At 37.4% G+C, this 18,926-nt stretch overlaps 1 protein-coding gene across 7 annotated transcripts in view; it reads left to right on the top strand.

Annotated features, from left to right (window-relative positions):
• SOX5 (SRY-box transcription factor 5) overlaps positions 1-18,926 on the top strand; it is a 289,165-nt gene that overhangs the window by 177,050 nt on the left and 93,189 nt on the right. For 4 of the 7 annotated variants that reach the window (XM_032204884.1, XM_032204875.1, XM_032204859.1 and 1 more), the window contains exon 7: positions 14,418-14,538. In XM_032204884.1, the coding sequence (XP_032060775.1) occupies positions 14,418-14,538 (121 nt within the window). Of the gene's footprint in view, positions 1-14,414; positions 14,539-18,926 lie in introns of all 7 variants that reach the window. The other 3 variants (XM_032204867.1, XM_032204851.1, XM_032204834.1) reach the window with 1 other exon arrangement.

The following is an 18,926-nucleotide window of genomic DNA, read 5'->3' as shown; positions in this document are numbered from 1 at the left end:
TGTAATTACTGATTTGTTCTGGGATATTAAAGTGTTACTAATAAGCTCATGTAAACATAACAGGTTTCAAGGCCACTCAGTAAGCCAGCAATTCATGTCCTAAATCATTCCTTTAGGTGCCAAGGAGCCCCATGATTGTTTTATTCAAAACTGTTTGGCTGCAGGAATGCAGCTGTTTTTTGTTAATGATGTCCATGCACATACACAAGCGATGTGTTGTTACGTAGCACTGCTGTCTTTCTACTTTCTTGTCTCTGGAGAATACGAGAGTACTGTCAGGACCTCTAATGCAGTTGTACTGCTGTTTGGTAAAGTCGTTCTCTGTAGAGTTCTTATCTGGATGACTTAGGGCCAGACTGAAAACGAGGATTTGCTCTTTGATAGCAGGTCTTAGATAGCCTTCGGGAACATCTAAACTGGGGGATACGGGAGGGCTTCCCGAGTTCATGTGCACATCCTGTCCAGCCATTATTCAGAAAGTCCTTAGAAGAGCCTTCATTCCCATACATGATCTGAAGCTTTGGGGACATCTGAACTTTCACAGCACCTGCCGATTTGAACTGAAAGGTTTCTGTAGTTCTTCTGTGCCTGCCCTGGAACTGCTCAAGGCTAAACACCTAAATGCTCCTGACTGAAGTTCATCATGGTCCAGAAACAAGGCAGAGCAACGCTGGCATCAATTGACAGGCTCAGCCACCAGCATGACAGGATCATAAAATGTAGCTGTTTCCTTTCTAACATGCCTCCGTAAAAGTAGGGGTAGTCCTTGTTTTTTTTGTGTGCAGTAGCCTCGTGAAAGCTTAGCACTTGTCCAAGAAATGGAAAGAACAGGAGTGGGGCTTCTGTTTCCTTCATGCAGTTCACATGGTGTCTCCCACATCTTGGGAGAAAAGTCTGAGATCCAGAGGTAGTTTGGGGACAAGATGTTTCTCCATGTTTGCTGAAACTGAGCTTCATACAAAAAGAGACATACTGTTCATGTCATAAATGGAGCAAAAAAGAGATATCACTGTTCAGTATCTAACTAGTGATGACATTTGAGCTTGCGTTCTGTTCCTCAGATGCCTAGTTGTGGTTTTTGATTTGATTTTAATTATTATTTTTTTGTTATTGTTGTTGTTGTTGTTTTGTTTGTTTGTTTTTTAATATTTCTGCTGAGTGCCATGTGTATCAATCTGTGTTTGACTTCAGCAGAGCAAGGATTCAACAAAAAGTTCCTACAGGTCAAATTTTGCCCTTAAGAAAATGATTCTTATTACAAACTCCATTTTCTGAGCTGAATACTACTTAAAAGCTAAAGGCATCTAAAAAATCAAATACTACTTCATTTTTTCATCTGCTGGTTTCCTCCTTGATCTCTCTTAGTATCAAATTAAGTTTATTGAGCCAGCTTTGTTTAATTGGTTTAATTTTACTTGTTCAGCAGCATTGCCAGGGTTGTACTTTTCAGATTCACAGCTTTGAGTGAAAATATTCCCTGTGACTGGCAAGAGGAAACAAAAACAAAAGTATCAGAGACATCCATCCCTGCCCATGGCAGCGGGGTTGGAACTAGATGATCTGTAAGGTCCCTTCCAACCCAAGCTGTTCTGCTGTTCTATGATTATTAAAGTGTTTACATTTTCTTAGGTAAAATGCTTCCAGAACTGAAATTTGGAGCAGAAAACATGAAAGAAACCTGACAGTTAACTATCTTAAAGCAGTTCTTATTGAAGAGTCGGAACTAACATTTGTTTTATTGCAAGTCAGGTCTACCACATGAAGCATGTCGACTATTAGTGCCTAAAAAAAAAAAAAAAAAAAGCCCAGTCACAGAAGATAAGCATTTGATTTGCACAATTGTTTATCTGACAAAAATAGTGGGGGTTTCAAATAAATCTTCACATCTTAGTCATGCCAGTGAGTGAGTGAAAACTATTCAAGGGCTTTTCCTACTCTCCCTTCAGCCTAACTCAGTAGCATCAAGTACTGTCGTGTCTTGTGACACGACCAGAGCCCTGAGGATCAGCAGATCCTCTAGTTACATTGGAACTGTGGCTGTCGCACACTACTAAGAAATAACATTGCTGATTTGCATTGGTGAACCTGAGCAGGAAGCCCCTGATTTTCAGTTGCACCAAATGTCCAGCCCCAGAATCTGTGTTCTGGTCTAAAACTTTGTTCTCTGTCTTAAATTGCTTAAAGAGAACTCGGGAGTACTATATGACCAACAGTGTTTCAGTATAAACTGTGTTAGGAATAAACAAATTGATCAGAAAATTCTTTTTCCTAAAGAGAAGTAGATGGAATTAAAATGAATTCTGAATGGCCATGGTGTATGCCTAGAAGAATAGCAGAGACGGATAACATCACTGTGGTATTTTCAGAGTTTTTTACACTGCTCTTTTATATCCCTCTCCCCCAGACACATCACATCTACCTTTCTCTTTAGTATGCAAATGCACAATTAAAAGCATTCAACAGATAGAGATGAATAAGCTAATAAAGTGTGCCGCTAGTAATTTATTTTCATTAGCTGGGAGTATGTGGAAGTACCCCAAAGAGCGAAGTGATGCTGGAAAGTTGTAATAGATACGAATCTACTAACTGCCTTTATGTAAGACAATAGATGTTGTGAATATTCAGCTTCCTCTCCAGGCAGTGAGCTAGTATGGTTAACCAAAATTGTTGAGTAATTGTTCCGTGGTTGAGAACAAAATGCTGAATTAAACTGTTCCCAGCACAATAATTGTGTGATTACAGCATTTATGTTGCTGGCCAAAAGAACAGTCATTAGGTTTGGAAGACTTACCAAAACCACAGGCTCAAAAAAAAAGAAATGCAAATCACATGTAAATTGTCCTGTAATACCTACGGTGGCTTAAAAATTGAACTAGGAGTATGGTATGTGTATATTTAAAGGCAGGCAAGCCAGAAAAAAAAAAAAGATTTTACATTCAAGAACTACTTCGGACTAGGAAGAAAATAGCCAAAGATTATTCATTTTTACTCTGTTGTACTTTTCCCCCTCTTGTGAGATCCTGCACTTCATATATTATGAGTGTATTCTGCTTTGTGAATGCTATTATATTTTTCCCCACTGCATACCAATCAGATATTGTCTGGGAGTTGTAAGTTAGGTTGGGCTCCCACACCTAACTAAATCTTGGGCCAAGCCAATTCAAAGAGCAATATACAAGGAAGGCAGGCAGCAAATGTTTATCTGATTGCTGTAATCCACCAGTAAAATTAAAAATTGATTTATGATGATAGGTACTCTTGTGAGGTAGATGATTTTCTTCTCCGTTGCATGGTCCATATCTAGGAGTGCCAAAGAAATGTGTTCGCCTAGTCTTTTTGTGTTGTCCTCATGTTGTTTTTCCTCAAATTTCTAATATTAAAGGTGGAGGAGGAAGGCAAACAGAAACTGAAGGAGACAGCAAAAAAAAAAAAAGAAGTCACAATGCTTAAGTCAATTAAAACTTTTGTGCCTGCAATTCAGTGCAGTAAACAAGCTATTTGGATAGCTGGCTACCTGGCTGTACACAGCAATCAGAAGGTTAGGTGTCTGTACTCTTATCATTGTATCTACAGTTAACTGTAGATGTATTGCTGTCAGCTTTAAATGTATTGCTGTCCCAAAATTGTAGGCACAAGATGAGAGATTGTCCTCAAACCTATTAGAAAAATGCTCCCAAACTTCTGAAAAACATTTTCAAATGATGATTTTGGCAATGAGGAAAAAAAAAGCATCAGGACATGAAAGGAAAAGTGGCTAGGTATATATATTTAAATATTCTTTCTTCTGCAACTTGAATACATTTTTACTTTTAAAATCGAACTTTTGATAGTGATACTAAACTCTATTAAGGAACAATTCGACTGGCAAAAGGGACAGTCAGAAACAAGTCCAAACAGCTGAAAAATTGAAAAGAAGTCTTTATTGTGCGTTTCCCTGGGCAGTAGAGGCTATCCAACACTAGAAATGTGTTTTCCACAGAGGTTTCTACTAACATTTGGTCTTAGTTTTCCTGGCCATTTGTCCATCATATTTAAGTGCAGGGGTTTTCAAGACCATGAAGAAAGCAATAAAACTCAATAGAAAATAATAATAATAGTAAAATGTCTTTTGGAAAGAATTGCATTGAGTTGTTGTAGCAACTAGTGCACTGAAACTGATGTCACTGGAGACCAGCCATACGTTGAAACATGTATCTGATTTAATAATAATTAAAAAAATGGGGAAAAGGGAGCATTCAAAGGGCTTAATCAGTGGATTTAAGTGTAAAATTTTCTGAGCAGACCAATTTCTGCCAAAGTCTACGCTGATCAGGCCATGAAGAATGTTTGCTTCCCCATACTATATTACATTGTATACTGTTTTATTAAGTATGTCCCTCAACCTTTCAATTAAAAAAAAAAAAAGAGTGTACAGACTCTTAATGTGGATTTTGTTCTCCAAGTCTTTTATATGATTTTTTCTCTTTCCATGTAGTATGATTATAAGTGAATGACTTTGATAAGACTTTCATGTTTGTTTATACCATTGCACTATTCAGCAACTGAACGGGTTTTGAATTTCTGCCCACTACATGATATTAAATAACCCATTTCTTGCCCACCGCCTACACATAAAAATTGTTATGTTTGTTTTAATTAATGATACTCCACTTGTCAAAGAGATACTGAGTGAAAAATACATCTTGAAACCTTAAGATTTTATCTAAAAGAATAGCTCTTCCTCTTTCTTTATTAAAAATCATCTTTATTAAATCATATTAAGAAAATTGGCAAAAACAAACAAACAAACAAACAAACAAACAAGAAATAGCTGTTAAAAGGCAGAATTCTGATGATCTCTGTGTCTTCTACACCAACCAGTTTGAGTAACCAAGACTTCTGCGTTAAGGGTTATGAAAGTAGAACTGCTTTATATTATTTGATGTGACTTCAATATTTTATTATATGTAAAATCTATTCAAGGCAATGTGTCATGCATGGCCCATAATGAGTGGCAATAGAAAAGTTGAAATATAAGGCCAGATTGTGGCACACTGCAGTGCAAGAGCGTTAGAGGGGAGGTATCTTGCCATGGTGGGAGCAAAGGAAGACCAGGATGAGAGGTGGGCTTGCCTTTTAAGTCATTTATGTTCCAGTGAGGTACCACAGCACACCCACTAAATTCCTATTTTATCCTTACCTACATTATAGACCTTCATTCTGTTAAGCAGTGTTTGAACTACGAGCTGATTGCTACTTTTGATTCAGTTTTTCTCCAAGAGTGTCTTGGGGTCATTAATACAATAACAAGTCTCTTAATGAAGGCAGCTCATTATTAAGTGGTTTAGACATTAGATATTGATCTATTCAAGAATTTGGACTTTACCATTGTGTCAAAAATGAGCTCATGGCATTTGCCTTCAACTGCACAGCATTTTAAATCCAAATGTTTCCATATTAGAACTGTTCTCCCTATTTCAGAGATTTAAAAAATCCCGTTTGGAACAGTAGACAGGAAAAAATAGTACTGCAAGTTACACATTGAAGTGATTTTTTACTTGGATTCTAATATGCAGAAATGGTACAATCAACAACAGGTAAAGGAAAGAGTGTAAAGATGGTCTTAACACAGATGTTTCTTAATAACTTTATATGACAAAAAATACTGGTCAGCTCTGTACAATGGCATAACCTTGCTCTTGCCATCTATTTCTTCAGCTCTTAGGGAAAATGCACTAAAGAAATCTTTGAATTAAATAATATAAAATAAAATAGAATTTTGCTTCTGATTCTGCAAGAACACATGCCAGTACTTAGTAAATGAAGGAGCCCACTGCAGTGAGTAGGCTTACACCCCAAAAGCTGTGTCCCTTCAGTCCGTATAAGAGCAAGAACCACAAATAAAATAAATGTTTCCTTCCTAATCTGGAATCTGTCTTGGGCAGCTATAGAGCCAACATTTTGTGAGGACACAGTGAAGAAGCTGGTCCTGTTTGCATCCTTTGCATGAAAACATTCACAGCAATACTTATGGTGTCAGGAGAAATGCAAAACCACCTCAGAAGTATGGAAGAGAGAGCAGGGTGGGGCAACCGGCCTTGCTGCCTGTGATGAGGTGTAATACTACAATTTATTTCTTTACCTGAATCCATTGATTTGCAGCATTCACAGAAGTTACTGGAAAGGCAATTTGGGTGATTCCTCTTCCTGTCCTCCCCTATCCCTGTGTCACACACTAGTGCTGATCCCTGCTTCCCATTCCTTCTTCTTACAGCATACCCATTGATTAATAATGTTAATATTTGCATAGTCAACCTTGTATGCATTAAAAAACATGCTCTTACAGGAAAACACTCTAGATTCTGCACACCTCTTTTGACTGTCATACCTGTCACTCTATTTCTAACAGCATCAAAAAAGGAACAGCCCTTACTTAACACAGAGCTGCCACAAGCTGTCCTATTTGTTCCTCTCTCTTCCTTAGTAGCAATAGTTAATGCTGGACCTTCCTTCTTAAGCTCTTTCGACAATGTTCCATAATACTGCCACACAACAAATTTTATCTGGTAAAATGGGAGTATTGGATATACCAAAGAAATTACTTTGGAGAAAGAGAGAGAAGTGGGTTAGCACACACACAGAAAACGCAGCCACTCCAGTCTCTTTAAGGAGAACACGGAAAATCAGAAGGAAACTACAGGTAACTTCTAGAATGCTGATATGAACAACATCAAGGGAAGTATACTTATTTTTGTCTCTGATTCTTTATTGCATGTGCAAAAAGCCCTGAGTTCATTATAATTTGAATAATGGAACTGACATATAATAGATCAGCTAACTGTGAAAAACAGTCCACATGTGCAGCTCAAGAAATTATCCTACATGCTGTCTTTTAAAACACATCAGGAAATCTCACACCTGTTTTCTTTTCACTGACAAATGTTTCCCTGAATAGCTTACTGCTAGAGCCGTCAGCACTGGTCCAGAGCTCATTGGGAAAAGCATTAAACAAGCATCTGGGAACTGTATGCTCTATCATATGCTGTAAGGCAGCATCGGTTATTAATGCAAGCTCATAGACTTTCCAGTTCGAAGGGAGTGACTTTGCAGATAACTTGCTACATGACAGTTACATTTGGGAGCAAGTTGCTATTAGCCAGGAAATACACAGATAGAGGACAATATGCCATATAAATCATCAGTTGTGACAGTCACAAGTTGATGGCAGCTTTCCATTATAGTCCTGGCTTGTCCTTCTACGAAGGGTACTACCAATTAAACAAGACAACTAGGTGCTTGGAAGCTATGGCATAAGAAACAGTATTTATGTGAATTTTAATTAAGGTGAAATGAATCAGATGAATCAGTCTGGCCCAAACATTGGTCATCATACCTCTAAAGACAATTTTGTGCCCTATGCTAACTTTAGCCTCTTCATGGAACAAATGGCTCAATCAACCAAACAATGGATCTTTTTCCTCAAAAAAAAAAAAAAAAAAAAAGTGCACATTGTTTTGAATTTTGCTCCAGAGCTGCAACTGACTTTGATTAGAAAGGGCAGTTTAGAGAATATGTTTCAGTCTTCCAGCGTAGCTATTACCTGAATTAAGGTAGGTTGGCTAACTTGTCCTTCAAGTCCTGTTTTTGCTGGAGAACCCCAGCCACTGGGGTGCTGCAGGGCCTGGAGCAGCCATTCATGCATGAACTCTTAAGATTTTGACGTAAAACAACTTCATACTGGAATGAATTTCAGTGGGTCTTCTTTTTTATTTCAGATGGCCTCTTCCTTTTCAGTAGGGCCATTTGTGCAAATGCCTTCGTGGCAAAATTGCTCTGTGGATAACTTCCATGCTAAGTGGCACAAGCCAGAATACTCCTTGTTATGTGTCGTCCCAAATGGGAGAAACACATTTTCTCTCCTCTGCATGATTTTTCTGTACCAAATCAAATAGAAAAGAAGTGTTCTGAAGTTATCTTAGTTACATAAATCAATAAATAATACTGCTTTTTCTTCCCTTAGAGGTATCCAAGAGATGCTTCTTGATGCAAAAATACGTTTTGGCTCATATCCTTCAAAATGCTGCTAAAGGTGTTTGTCTCTCACCAGACATTTTGTTCCGTAGTATGAAGTGGAGGAGGGAAGCCTTTGGAAGCAAATTATTGACATGGAAACAGCTACTGTCTGTATTATTTGGCAGTTTAAGGCACTTCTCTGCACTTCAGTTAAAAAGGCTAAACATGTTCATTCAGTAGTACTTAAAGACTTTTTGATGAGATAATTTTGAGATGGGTTCTGGTGGTGACACCTGGATTCTCTTGCAGGACTGAGCAAAGACAGAAAGTTTCCTGCCTGGAAAAGCCTTGCCTTTTAAAACAAAAAATGTTTGTTGATGTAGTTCTCTGGATTTCAGTTTCCCTCAAAGTTCTTTTCACGTGTTTTCTGTGAGCCAAGGTGCATGCATACAACCTATTACTTGTTAAGACAGATTGTTGCCATATTCCAGCAAACTAATAATTTTTTCTACACTATCATTCTGAATAAGATTCTCTTGTGGTAGTGGAGTTAAAATAGGAGGTATTTTTTTTCTGCCTAAATAACCTTTTTCATTCTTCTTAAAAGATTGCCACTTTTCTACTATCAGTACCACTGTTTGTAAACAATTGTCAACAGTGAGGTGCTACTATTGAATGGTCTGGGGTGTTCAGGCAAGACGAATTTTGATAAGTACTGGTATGAACTGTGACAGCCTCTTATGCAACAAAGGAAAGAGTAATGTTTAGGGCCCAAAGCATCTGCTGCAGAAAAACTCTCAAGTGAGAATCAAGAAGAAACATTGATCACAAAATTCTTTGCCAGGAACCCCTATACCACCATGCCTGGCCGTGGAGTGAGCTGCTTCTCAGCAGTAAAGGCAAAGCATTTGGTCTTTAGAGCATGAGGTAGGATGGGTGTGCTGTCTGTCTCCTGTGCGTCTCTTCTTCTGGGCATACATCTTCTATTTTTGCTTCTTAAGCATTCACTAAGCACCCCATAAAAATCCACCTCAAACTCACTGTGAAAGTGATCGCTGCATTACCCAGATGGGCAAGTCTCCCTGTTACATAGATTTGGGACACACTTAAGTCGATTTAGGGAACTGGTATAGGGAAGAAAATGAGGAGAATAACATTTTCTTTTCTTATTTTAAACGTCACTGTAAGGGAAAATAGCAGATTGTAGTTATATGAGGACATATATTTTTATTTCCCTTAAGATAGACGTGGGGGGTGTGAGAGAGAGAGAGAAAGAGCTGGCCAACACATGCTAATTAAAGAATCCAGTCCTCAGCAGAGTGTGCGCCACTGTGAGCCAAGTGTTTCTGGAGGAAGGGGGACTGATGCAATTAAACCTGTCATTTTTGAAGGACATATTTATGTCATTGCATGGTAAATGTACATTACATTCTTTTATATACAGCAGAAGAGATACTTAACTTCTAAACAGGTTGTGGGCAAGAAAATACTCATACAACAATTCGAAGTTAAAAGAATCATTCAAGCACATCTATGGTTCTAGGAATGTAAAATTTGAACTTCTTTGAGTAACTGACAATGGTAACTCAAATGAAAATAAAAATTAGACACACATCCACATGAAGAAGCCATTTAGGAGATCATTTCAGAAAAGATGCTCGTGCAGCTTGTGAAGGACATCTGAACAGCTCAAGGGTAAAGGACTGCTTGGAGTTTTGTTGGTTTGCAGAGAAGGGAGTGTTGCTTTTTGCAGCCGTCTTATTCACACTGAGTAATTCGTTACTCCGTCACCAGTCTCACTGAAATTGATAGAATTTCTTCTGAGGAACTAGAGGTAGGTGGAAGATCAGTATTCACCCCTCAGTGTAAAGTGTTATACATGGATGCCAGGAACTGTATTGAACTATTTACCTTGGAGAGAGGAAAACTTATACAAAAGTTTATGCTAATAAACATGTAATGAGCAACTACGGAAATTAAATTGGTGTATGTGTATAAGGATAAAACAGATAAAACTAACAGTAGCTACTATGTTAGGGGCTTAGGTTTGCTGAAAGTATGGGTTTATGTTATTTGAGAAATATTATGAGCCTGATGAATTAAGCAAGAATCACGTGAGGGGAAAAACTGTGAACTTCTAGTAAAAGATTGTCAGGATGCTTGGGCATAATGGGCCAAAATAAGGTCATGCAAGCTATCCTGATTCTGGTATTTCCTAAGCCTTGAATGCTTACCTTTGCAACCTTATTGTTTTGTCAAACTGTTTTGTATTTGCAGCTACTTATATAATGACCCAAAGTGCATGTGGCATTTTACAGAAAATGGAGTAGAACTGCAATTGTCAAGTGTTTGCAGTCTAAATTTATATAAGTCACAGCAGGAGCTAGTAACAAACAGTAGGGGTAGCTGTTAAAAACATACTGCTTAGTGCTTAGGTAGCTGTGGTAACCATCGTATGTCCCTAAAAGAAGGTAAGAGACCAAAATTTAAACAGAAGTATTATGCTTATAATGAAGCCAGGAATTCTGTGAATTTGGCATTAGCTGCACTGAATGCACTTACTTATGTGAGTGCATTTGTTATGGTCAGGTCATAAAGGAAACACATAGATCTGTGAAGATACTGGCCTAGGTTTCCACATCTTGAAGCTGTTCCAAGTTTAATAACAAATTTCTTTTGCTAAGGGTAAGTCATTTAAGGTCAGATTTGAAAGGCATCAAAGCAAGTAAAGATTCAGAGAGGCATTTCCCCAAACTGAAAGTCTTTACAGGCAACTCTGGTTGCTTCAGTTTCCCACTTGCACAGTAAATACAGTATTAATAACTTGTCACATGCTCATACTGTTTTTCTATTGTTAAGATCTTTAGGGCTAGTCTCCCTTTTGTATTTTAAGTGATGAGTATGAAGGGTCCCTGATACTGGTGTGGGCTCCAGTTAAAACTTGGTTTCAATTTCTGCCACTCCTAAAATATTTTGCCATAACAGAAGATGACTTGCTCTCCTCATCATAAATAAGAGAGGCTGTTTGAACTCTTGTTTAACCACTTACTTAAGGGAAATATTTCTCAAAACCTAAATGTCAAGTGGTGTGGTCTTCCTTCCTTCCTTGCAGCATGGGCTTCTCTCTTGCATCAAATTATTTGTCAGAGATATGTGAATGAAAGTACAAATTCCCTGAGCGGTGAACTGACTTCGTAAAGAACTACAACTCTCATGACATTCTGTTCATTTCTTTGCTGTTTCCTTTATGTCAGATTCCTTTTCTGTGCATAACACACATCTGCAGCCCAAGAGTACTTATGGTTAATCAGATATGTGGTGATTGCATTAAAACTGAGAGAAAGAGCAGGGAACTGTTTGTTCAGTTGACATTGGGACAATAATATGTGTAGTGAAAAAAACAGGCCCTTGGGAGATTGTATCTGCATCATCCAGACTAATATGACAAAGTACATACGAAGTTACACGGTGAGGTTTTAGCCCATTAAATCTATTGGGATTTAAATTACAATCTTTCAGGAAATTACAACTAAGAAGAGTTAATCAATCATATAGAGAGACTGGCAAGTGGACAATCTTGACAACTCTATTCATTTTTTTATTGTTAAAGATGTGTTAGTATTTTGTGTACATATATTTGTCCAGTAGCAGAATAAATTGGAAAGGCTGAAAATAGCTCTGGTTTGTAGTCCATTACATTGAAATTAGAAGTGAAGAAATTATTGTTGAGAAAACTTTGGAAAGTATGCAAACAATGTAGCAAAGCAAAACTTTTGTAAGAGCTGTTAATTGATGTAGTAATAGCTAAAAAACAACAAGAGCAACAAAAGGAAAATACCCTTCGCATAAAACTCAGAATGAAGGGCCTGTGTTCTGTGCCACTTGAAACAGTTGTATCCTAGCAATTCTAGGTAATAATAATAAACATACAAAAGTTAAAATGTGGTAGTTAAATGAGCCATAAAAATGAAGAGTAATTTGTATTGTATTGTGTCAGGTAATCGGATTAAAATAAAATCATAATTGCACTTATTTGTATTTGGGAGAAAATGAAGTGTAGCTGTTTGAGTGGTGCTACATACATTCCATCCTGGAATGAAAATCACATTGTTTTGACTGCGTTATTTCTGTATCCATGCAAACCATCCTCATCACTCTACAGTCCTTACCTCCTTAACACAACTGGGTTTGTGTCATTGAAATTAGTGGATCTAAAGGCCCTGTGGAGAGACAAAGGGGAACAGTGATTTGAAAAAAAAAATGAATTGCAACAGTCAGGTTTAAGAAGAAAGGGCATTTTCCTGGTAAATGTTTTCCTAAATGGGAGTTTTTCAGTGTGGTGTTTTGCTCGTGTATTTGGCAGTCACTTGGAATCAAGTGCAGACTTGTGCTACATTGTGGGCTTGGCAATGACAATTTGTGTGTGTGTGGTGCTTTAGTTATATTAGCCCTGGAGGCAGAGTTAACACTTGCAGTGGGACAAGAGTATTTGCAGTCATCAGAGAACTTTGCAGTCAGCTTCAATAACATCACTCCATTTTTTTCACTTTTTTTTTTTTTTAACATTTTTTTTGGCAGCAAATCTCTTAGTAGAACCATCTGTCTTTCTATTAGTGTTTTTGAGTCCTGTTTTGAAGCTTCTTTGCTTGGCAAAGTCACTTTCATCCTTGGAAACCATTTAAAAAAAAAGTTCTGTGGCTTTTTGCCGAAGAAGAGTACTATGCAAAAATTCCACAAGGCTGTTCATTTTTGTTCTAAAAGAATACAGTTACTTTGTCTTTGTCTTTAAAAAAAAAAAAGGCAAAAAAAAAAAGACGAAAAGGCAAACATTGGACTGTTAGTTCTAGGGTGACTGAGTGATTATGAGAAGTCACGTTTGAAATGTTTTTATCTCCTGAAGTCCAGTTAAAGTACATATGCCTTATAGTTAAGAGGATGAGAACAGAAAGCAGAGTACTGAAGTAACAAAAAACGAATTGAGTTCAGTGAATGGAGCCACATCTACTCCAGTTTCAGTCCCAATCTTAATCTCCCACTGCAAGGATTTCCATCAACCGCACTCTTGAACTTCATCCTTGCAAATTGTTTCAGACTATAAAGATACAGGCAGCACACATATAGGTGTTGACAGGTCCTGGCATAAATTAAGAGGTTACGATCCCAAATTTCATATCACTCTTTGTAGCAGTGTTGGGTGAACTGAGACATCTCCTGGATCTTCAGGAGATTAAATTAAAATAAAATTAAATTAAAATGCTGTACTCTGAGCTGTGGCAGCCAAAGAGCTGACACAGATTCTCTTTTGCCAGTTCTGCTACACAGGCAATAATGAAAGGAGTAATACCTTCTTATGCCTCTGGCTAAAAACACTTGTCTACCAACACCCTAATTCTCCTTGTTTCTTAAGTCTACAGACCACACAAACTTTTTTTTTTTTTTTTTTTTTTTTTAATCTGTGGTAATGGATCTATACTTCCAATGCTTCAGCTTTACAGTGCAATTACAAATCTAGAATGACCTTTCTTAAAAAATGAGTCATTCTCTACTGACTGATCTACAGAAAATAAAGTTTTACTTGTCAGTACGGTGGTGTTTTGTTTGTTTGTTTGTTTAACTTAAAACTAGCTATTTAATTGTTTAATCTAGCAAACTTTCTGTTTCTCATCTGCGTGAAATACAAAGACGTTGTCCAGTTCTACTAATTAAAACCTCTGGCAAAACTTGGTAAAAGCAATAGTATTAGATGCTGTGCCATGGCAAACCTCCAGTTTTGATGACTAATTTCTGCATGTCTTAAGTCTTTTGCAGTATCCATTTACAATATAATATTTTCCACTTCCTGGCTTCCATGGTTGTATACGGTTGCTGTGCAAAGTTGAACAGCTAACACTTTAGACATAGCTGTGTTATATTTGTGAATAAAGTGTCTCAGCTTTTTTCTTAACATCTTACAGACTTTGTCTTTTCACGTGTACATATAAATTCACATATATGGGCAGAAAAATAGTACTGACTGTGCTGTACATTACTTTTGCACATGTTTATACTTCTGTGTATTTGGATCTTTGTGTTTGTGCTCAGTCAGTATGAAAGCTACTATTTGAGACTAAGATTTTGTTGCACAATACGATAAACCCCACCCCTCCCCGTAGTCAAATAGAACTGAGGGTTATGGACTGTGGGGGGAATAATTAATTGGAAAATAGGTATGCGTTAGTGCAATCTTTTGATTTATTTTGGATTAATGTGATTCATATGAAGTGTTTTGATAATTAAGATGAGGCTGAATAGTTGATGCTACTGGAACATTATGGAGGAGCATATTCAAACCTGACCTCACAGAGTAGAAGTGAGAGAAAGCATGTAAGCAAACATTTTCCCCTAGAAAAAATTCCACGTTTGATTTTCCCTCTCCTGTTCAGCAGGTCCAGGGTCAGCTGCCTCCATTAATGATTCCCGTATTCCCTCCAGACCAACGAACCCTAGCAGCAGCTGCTCAGCAAGGATTCCTTCTTCCTCCTGGTTTCAGCTACAAAGCGGGATGCAGTAAGTCCTGTAGACTTTTTTAGCTGGAAGTGGGTATAGGGCACATTTTCATGCCAATCCGTATAGAAGTGTCACCTCTCTAGCCCAGTGGACAAAGCTAGTAACTTGCACAGATGAGTTTAAAAGGAAGGAGTAGTCAGTGTTGTATGAGAAAAGATTGTCAGATAAGTATGTGTTTCAATGTAACAGCAAAACATTTCACACAAAAAGAAGATTTATGCACCTTCTTTCTGACAGATCTTTTTGACAAGTGAAGGCTCATGACCACACAAACATACATAGATCTGAAGAGAAGCTATTTGAAATTTCCCAATAAATTTCAACACTGTTGTAAGAAAATACATTTTTTTCCTGAAGCAGCCTGCCTACTATTTGTGAACTGAGGGCCTATTCTAGTGTCTTTCTTCACACAGAACTCACATTAATCTCAACAGGGGTTCTGCACAGAGATCAAAGATAGCATATGCCTTTCAGTTTGATGGACTAACACTATATTTATGAGAGCCTAACACTAAAAAATACAGCATCTACTTTTTTAATCTTTGAGAGATTTGTATTGTTCTCTACACTCTCCCATTTTTTTGGGGAGGAAATTTTATTTAAGCCTTCTATAGGATTTCATGTTCCTGTCAGCTATATGGTAACAAATGCAAGTTAAAGATTTACTGAGGATCTCCATTTTCATGAATAGAATTAGCTAAAGGATGAATTTCATAGTCTCATTTTCATGCATTTCTGCTTGTATAACTCTTCTGACATCAGACTCCTACTGAGTTATCTGGGATTTGCTTGCTCTTCTGTTCTCTGTTGCTAGTATGTGTGTTTAGCTTTACTATGTCCATGTTAGTCTATCCATCTGTATCATTGACTAACCCATGAATTCATTGGTTATTTTGCATTACTCAGCACTTGCCACTGCAGTAGTTTCACAAAATTAGAATGTAAAAAGATCCCTTTAGTTAAACTGGCTTAGCCCACAATTTGAGATTTCTTTCAGTTCCCGTAACATTGTAGATATAGTACTTGAATGAGAACTTGAGTTGCTTGGCCACAACTGCCTTTTCCTAACATTTTATAGTCTGGGACCACTACTGAAAAATACTGTTCAAAACACTTCACATCCCTCAGCAGCTACAGTGCCAAAGCATAGGCTCATTCAGTTCTTCCAGTGATTTCACACTTGTTCTTTCTCAAAAGGGAGAAGCAGTGATCCACATTACAGAATGTTTAACTGAAAGCCATGCTGGATATGATGCTAACATAACTGTAGGCCTGGAAAAGGTCAAGAAAGGCACCCTATTAGATACATCTGGCAGATCAAATCATTTCCATGTTAATGAAGTCTGATTTGAATGAATAGTCTGATAGAAAGAGTTGAAGTGTTTTTTTTTTCCCTTCCATTTACTGCATGTGCATTAACTGTAAGACATTCATATAGTACCTCACATCCATGAAGTACATATGACATCACATGTTTGTGTAACCTTGAAAAGGAAAAAGAAGAAGAGCAAAGTGGCTGCTGCTCCTGGCAGTAAGGCTTGGAATTAACAGCATGCCAAGGTCTAGGACTGAGCAGAAGCCAGTGGAAAAAGACAGCTCTGTGTTTGGTGATTCCCTGGCATGTTTGACTGAATTTGACTGAGAAGCTGAGGAAAAGTGATAAGTAATCCAAAGGATTTTTTCTTTCCACTCAGTTTAGTGTAAACAAAAGCATATATGGATTTAGCTACACCTAGAAAGCTTGTAGCAATGAAAAAAAAAAGTAGCTGTATTAAAACTATAACATGTTCACATCAAGTAATGTTTTTGACAGGCCATTAAAACATATTTCTCCCACTTTTCTGTTTGCCCTTCTGTTTATCAGGCCTCTTGGCAAAGATGTGGTAGATTGTAAACCAAAGAGGTTTGGATAAAATTTTCTGAAGTACCTGAATGATTTAGGAGACTACATCTCCATTTGAAAAGGCACTAGGATCTAAATCTAAAGGATATTTAGCAAATATTAATGCTATGAACTTCAGTACAGTCACCAATGCTAGCTTGAAATGAGCTAAAGTGGATACCAGTATAGCACTGCATCAGAGAACTTAGAACAGATTGACTTGCTCAGCTTCTCAGCATATTAAATGCCTGACTTAGTGATCACTAAGTTCACTTTTGGAAGCAAAGCCTTCTTATGTACTTCTGATAATCCCACTACCTGCATCTTTAGCTGACTGCAATTCTGTGTTTTGGTGCTAATGAAAATGCGTAAGGTGCATAGTGCATAACCTGACTCCCTTTCATCTTCACAGGCCTTTTGGAAAATCTATCCGTTTTTCTGGACTGATAGATTTTCAAAATTATTTTGTGTGGTTGATTGATAGGAATTGTCTAGTGGGATTATGTTATTTAATAACATTAACAACCTGCACATAGGAACATAGAAAATCTGCATGGGACAATTGAGTTCCAATCACAAATAACTAATAGCCATGAAAATCAGTTCTTAGAGAAATCCAGATGGTATTTCTCAATAAAAGGGAGATTTGAAAATTTGGGGGAAAAGGAAGGGGAGATTGCCATGATAAATAATGTATATTTTCATAAATAATTACTGATGTTGAGTACCTTGATTATGGGTATCGGGTTGAGGACATCTTGAAAGGGACGTAGTATTTACGCTGTTATGTGCTATGTCTGTTTGTAAAATGAGACCTCCAAAAGAGTATCTCAAATTAAGCAGTGTGTGATCTAAGGCGCTTCAGCTCTCTAGTTGATTGTACTGTGTCACACCTCATGGCTGGGTTACCTGCCGTCTTCTGTCTGCAGGCCACGTGGCTGAAGAGTTTACCACCTCTTGCCACTCATCACTGTGCCTCTAACTTCTGGCATACTGGCCAAGCTTCTTGGTTAAGCACTCCCTAACTCGCTTCTGTCCAAACTGGGATAGCGGTTAAAATTCTGTAAAAATTGCTTAAGCTAAGCTGGCTCATTTTGATGGAAACATGTTGGGAAGTGATTAAGCAAGCAGCTTGGTGACAGTGGTAACCTTTGGCAGGGGACTGTGGTTGGAGATGCTGTCCTCTTCATCCAGCACAGCTGCAGCTGGAAGAGAATGTGTGATCAAGCCTTGAGGTTTGTGAAAGAGAAAAAAGAATGAATACCTATTTATACTGCTATTTTTGTCCCGTTCAGCTTAGATAATGAAACAAAATCAATTTATTCAATACTTTTTGATTCACCTGTCCATGTTAGAGGAAAAGAGGGTTAGATGTATGTCTTCCAGTGCTTTTAGAGAGTGTATGTGGTAGGATTCCTCAGCCAGTGTTTCCCAATTGAATAATGACTTAACCAGAGACAGTGGAACGGAGGAGTGCTGTTTTCTCTACGAATACTTCCTTTTTTGAAGGTGAGATTGTAAATAACACAAAAATAGCCATAGCAGGTCATAGCAGGGGTCCATTTAGATTCCTGTCATGACTAACACCTAAAGAAGAATAGAAGAACAGAGGAAGAGTATACTGATACTTTGTACCTATGTGCTTTGACAGATTCTATCTGTCTCTGGACTCAGGGATGTCTCCCTGACTCAGAGATCTTCTGATTCAACGGTGGCATCATTGTGTAAGAGCTACTCTCATTGAAAAAGAGAGGTTTATCTGCTTAGGTTTCTGTCTGAATGGAAATATTCTAGAGGGTTGAAATACTAAAGAGAATATAATAATGTCAATCTCTAATATACACACAGCAAATTATTCACTTATACTTTTCAAAATATTTTGCAACATTAGGTAAATACAGGGAGGAGATGGGTAAATGTTTTCTCCATGGTTACATGGCAGGTTATGGTCTTTGGCTTTTGATTCAATGTGGTAAATTTCCTTTTCTTTCTTTTTCTCCATAGAAGGTCATGCTTGGGAGTGGCTTGGTTTTTCATTTTGTTTTGTTTTTTAAGCAGATGGTTTGCATTACATAAGAGACAATTTACACAAGTTGACACTTCCCCTTTTTTTTCTATGGCATATTGTGTAGTGGTAAAGTTGGCAGAGAAAAAGGGAGGAACTTCTATTAGGATTACATTTCTATTTAAGAAAAAGATTCATGATCTGTGGTTTCAGTTGATTCTTGACCTCCATACCTAGGTGCAGTTGCTTGGTTGTGAAAAGTATTAAATATTATTATCTACAATCAAAGAATTTTTTTCATGTGAGGAAAAATAAGTTGGAAGTATGTGATGTGGCTATATTGTCTGTGATTAGCAAGAAAAATACTGGTTACCTACCTATCTGCTACATATCTAATCACTGTGTGCTATTTAGAATTTAAGTATTTTAATTTTCATGCTAGCCTCTTTGTATATTATTATTTGCACAATGTCTAATATTTTTAGATTTATATTTATCTAG

Source organism: Aythya fuligula, chromosome 1 (assembly GCF_009819795.1).
Source record: "Aythya fuligula isolate bAytFul2 chromosome 1, bAytFul2.pri, whole genome shotgun sequence".
Classification (NCBI taxonomy): domain Eukaryota; kingdom Metazoa; phylum Chordata; class Aves; order Anseriformes; family Anatidae; genus Aythya; species Aythya fuligula.
Note: the sequence above shows the minus strand (reverse complement) of the source record. Positions and strands in the feature narration are given on the sequence as shown.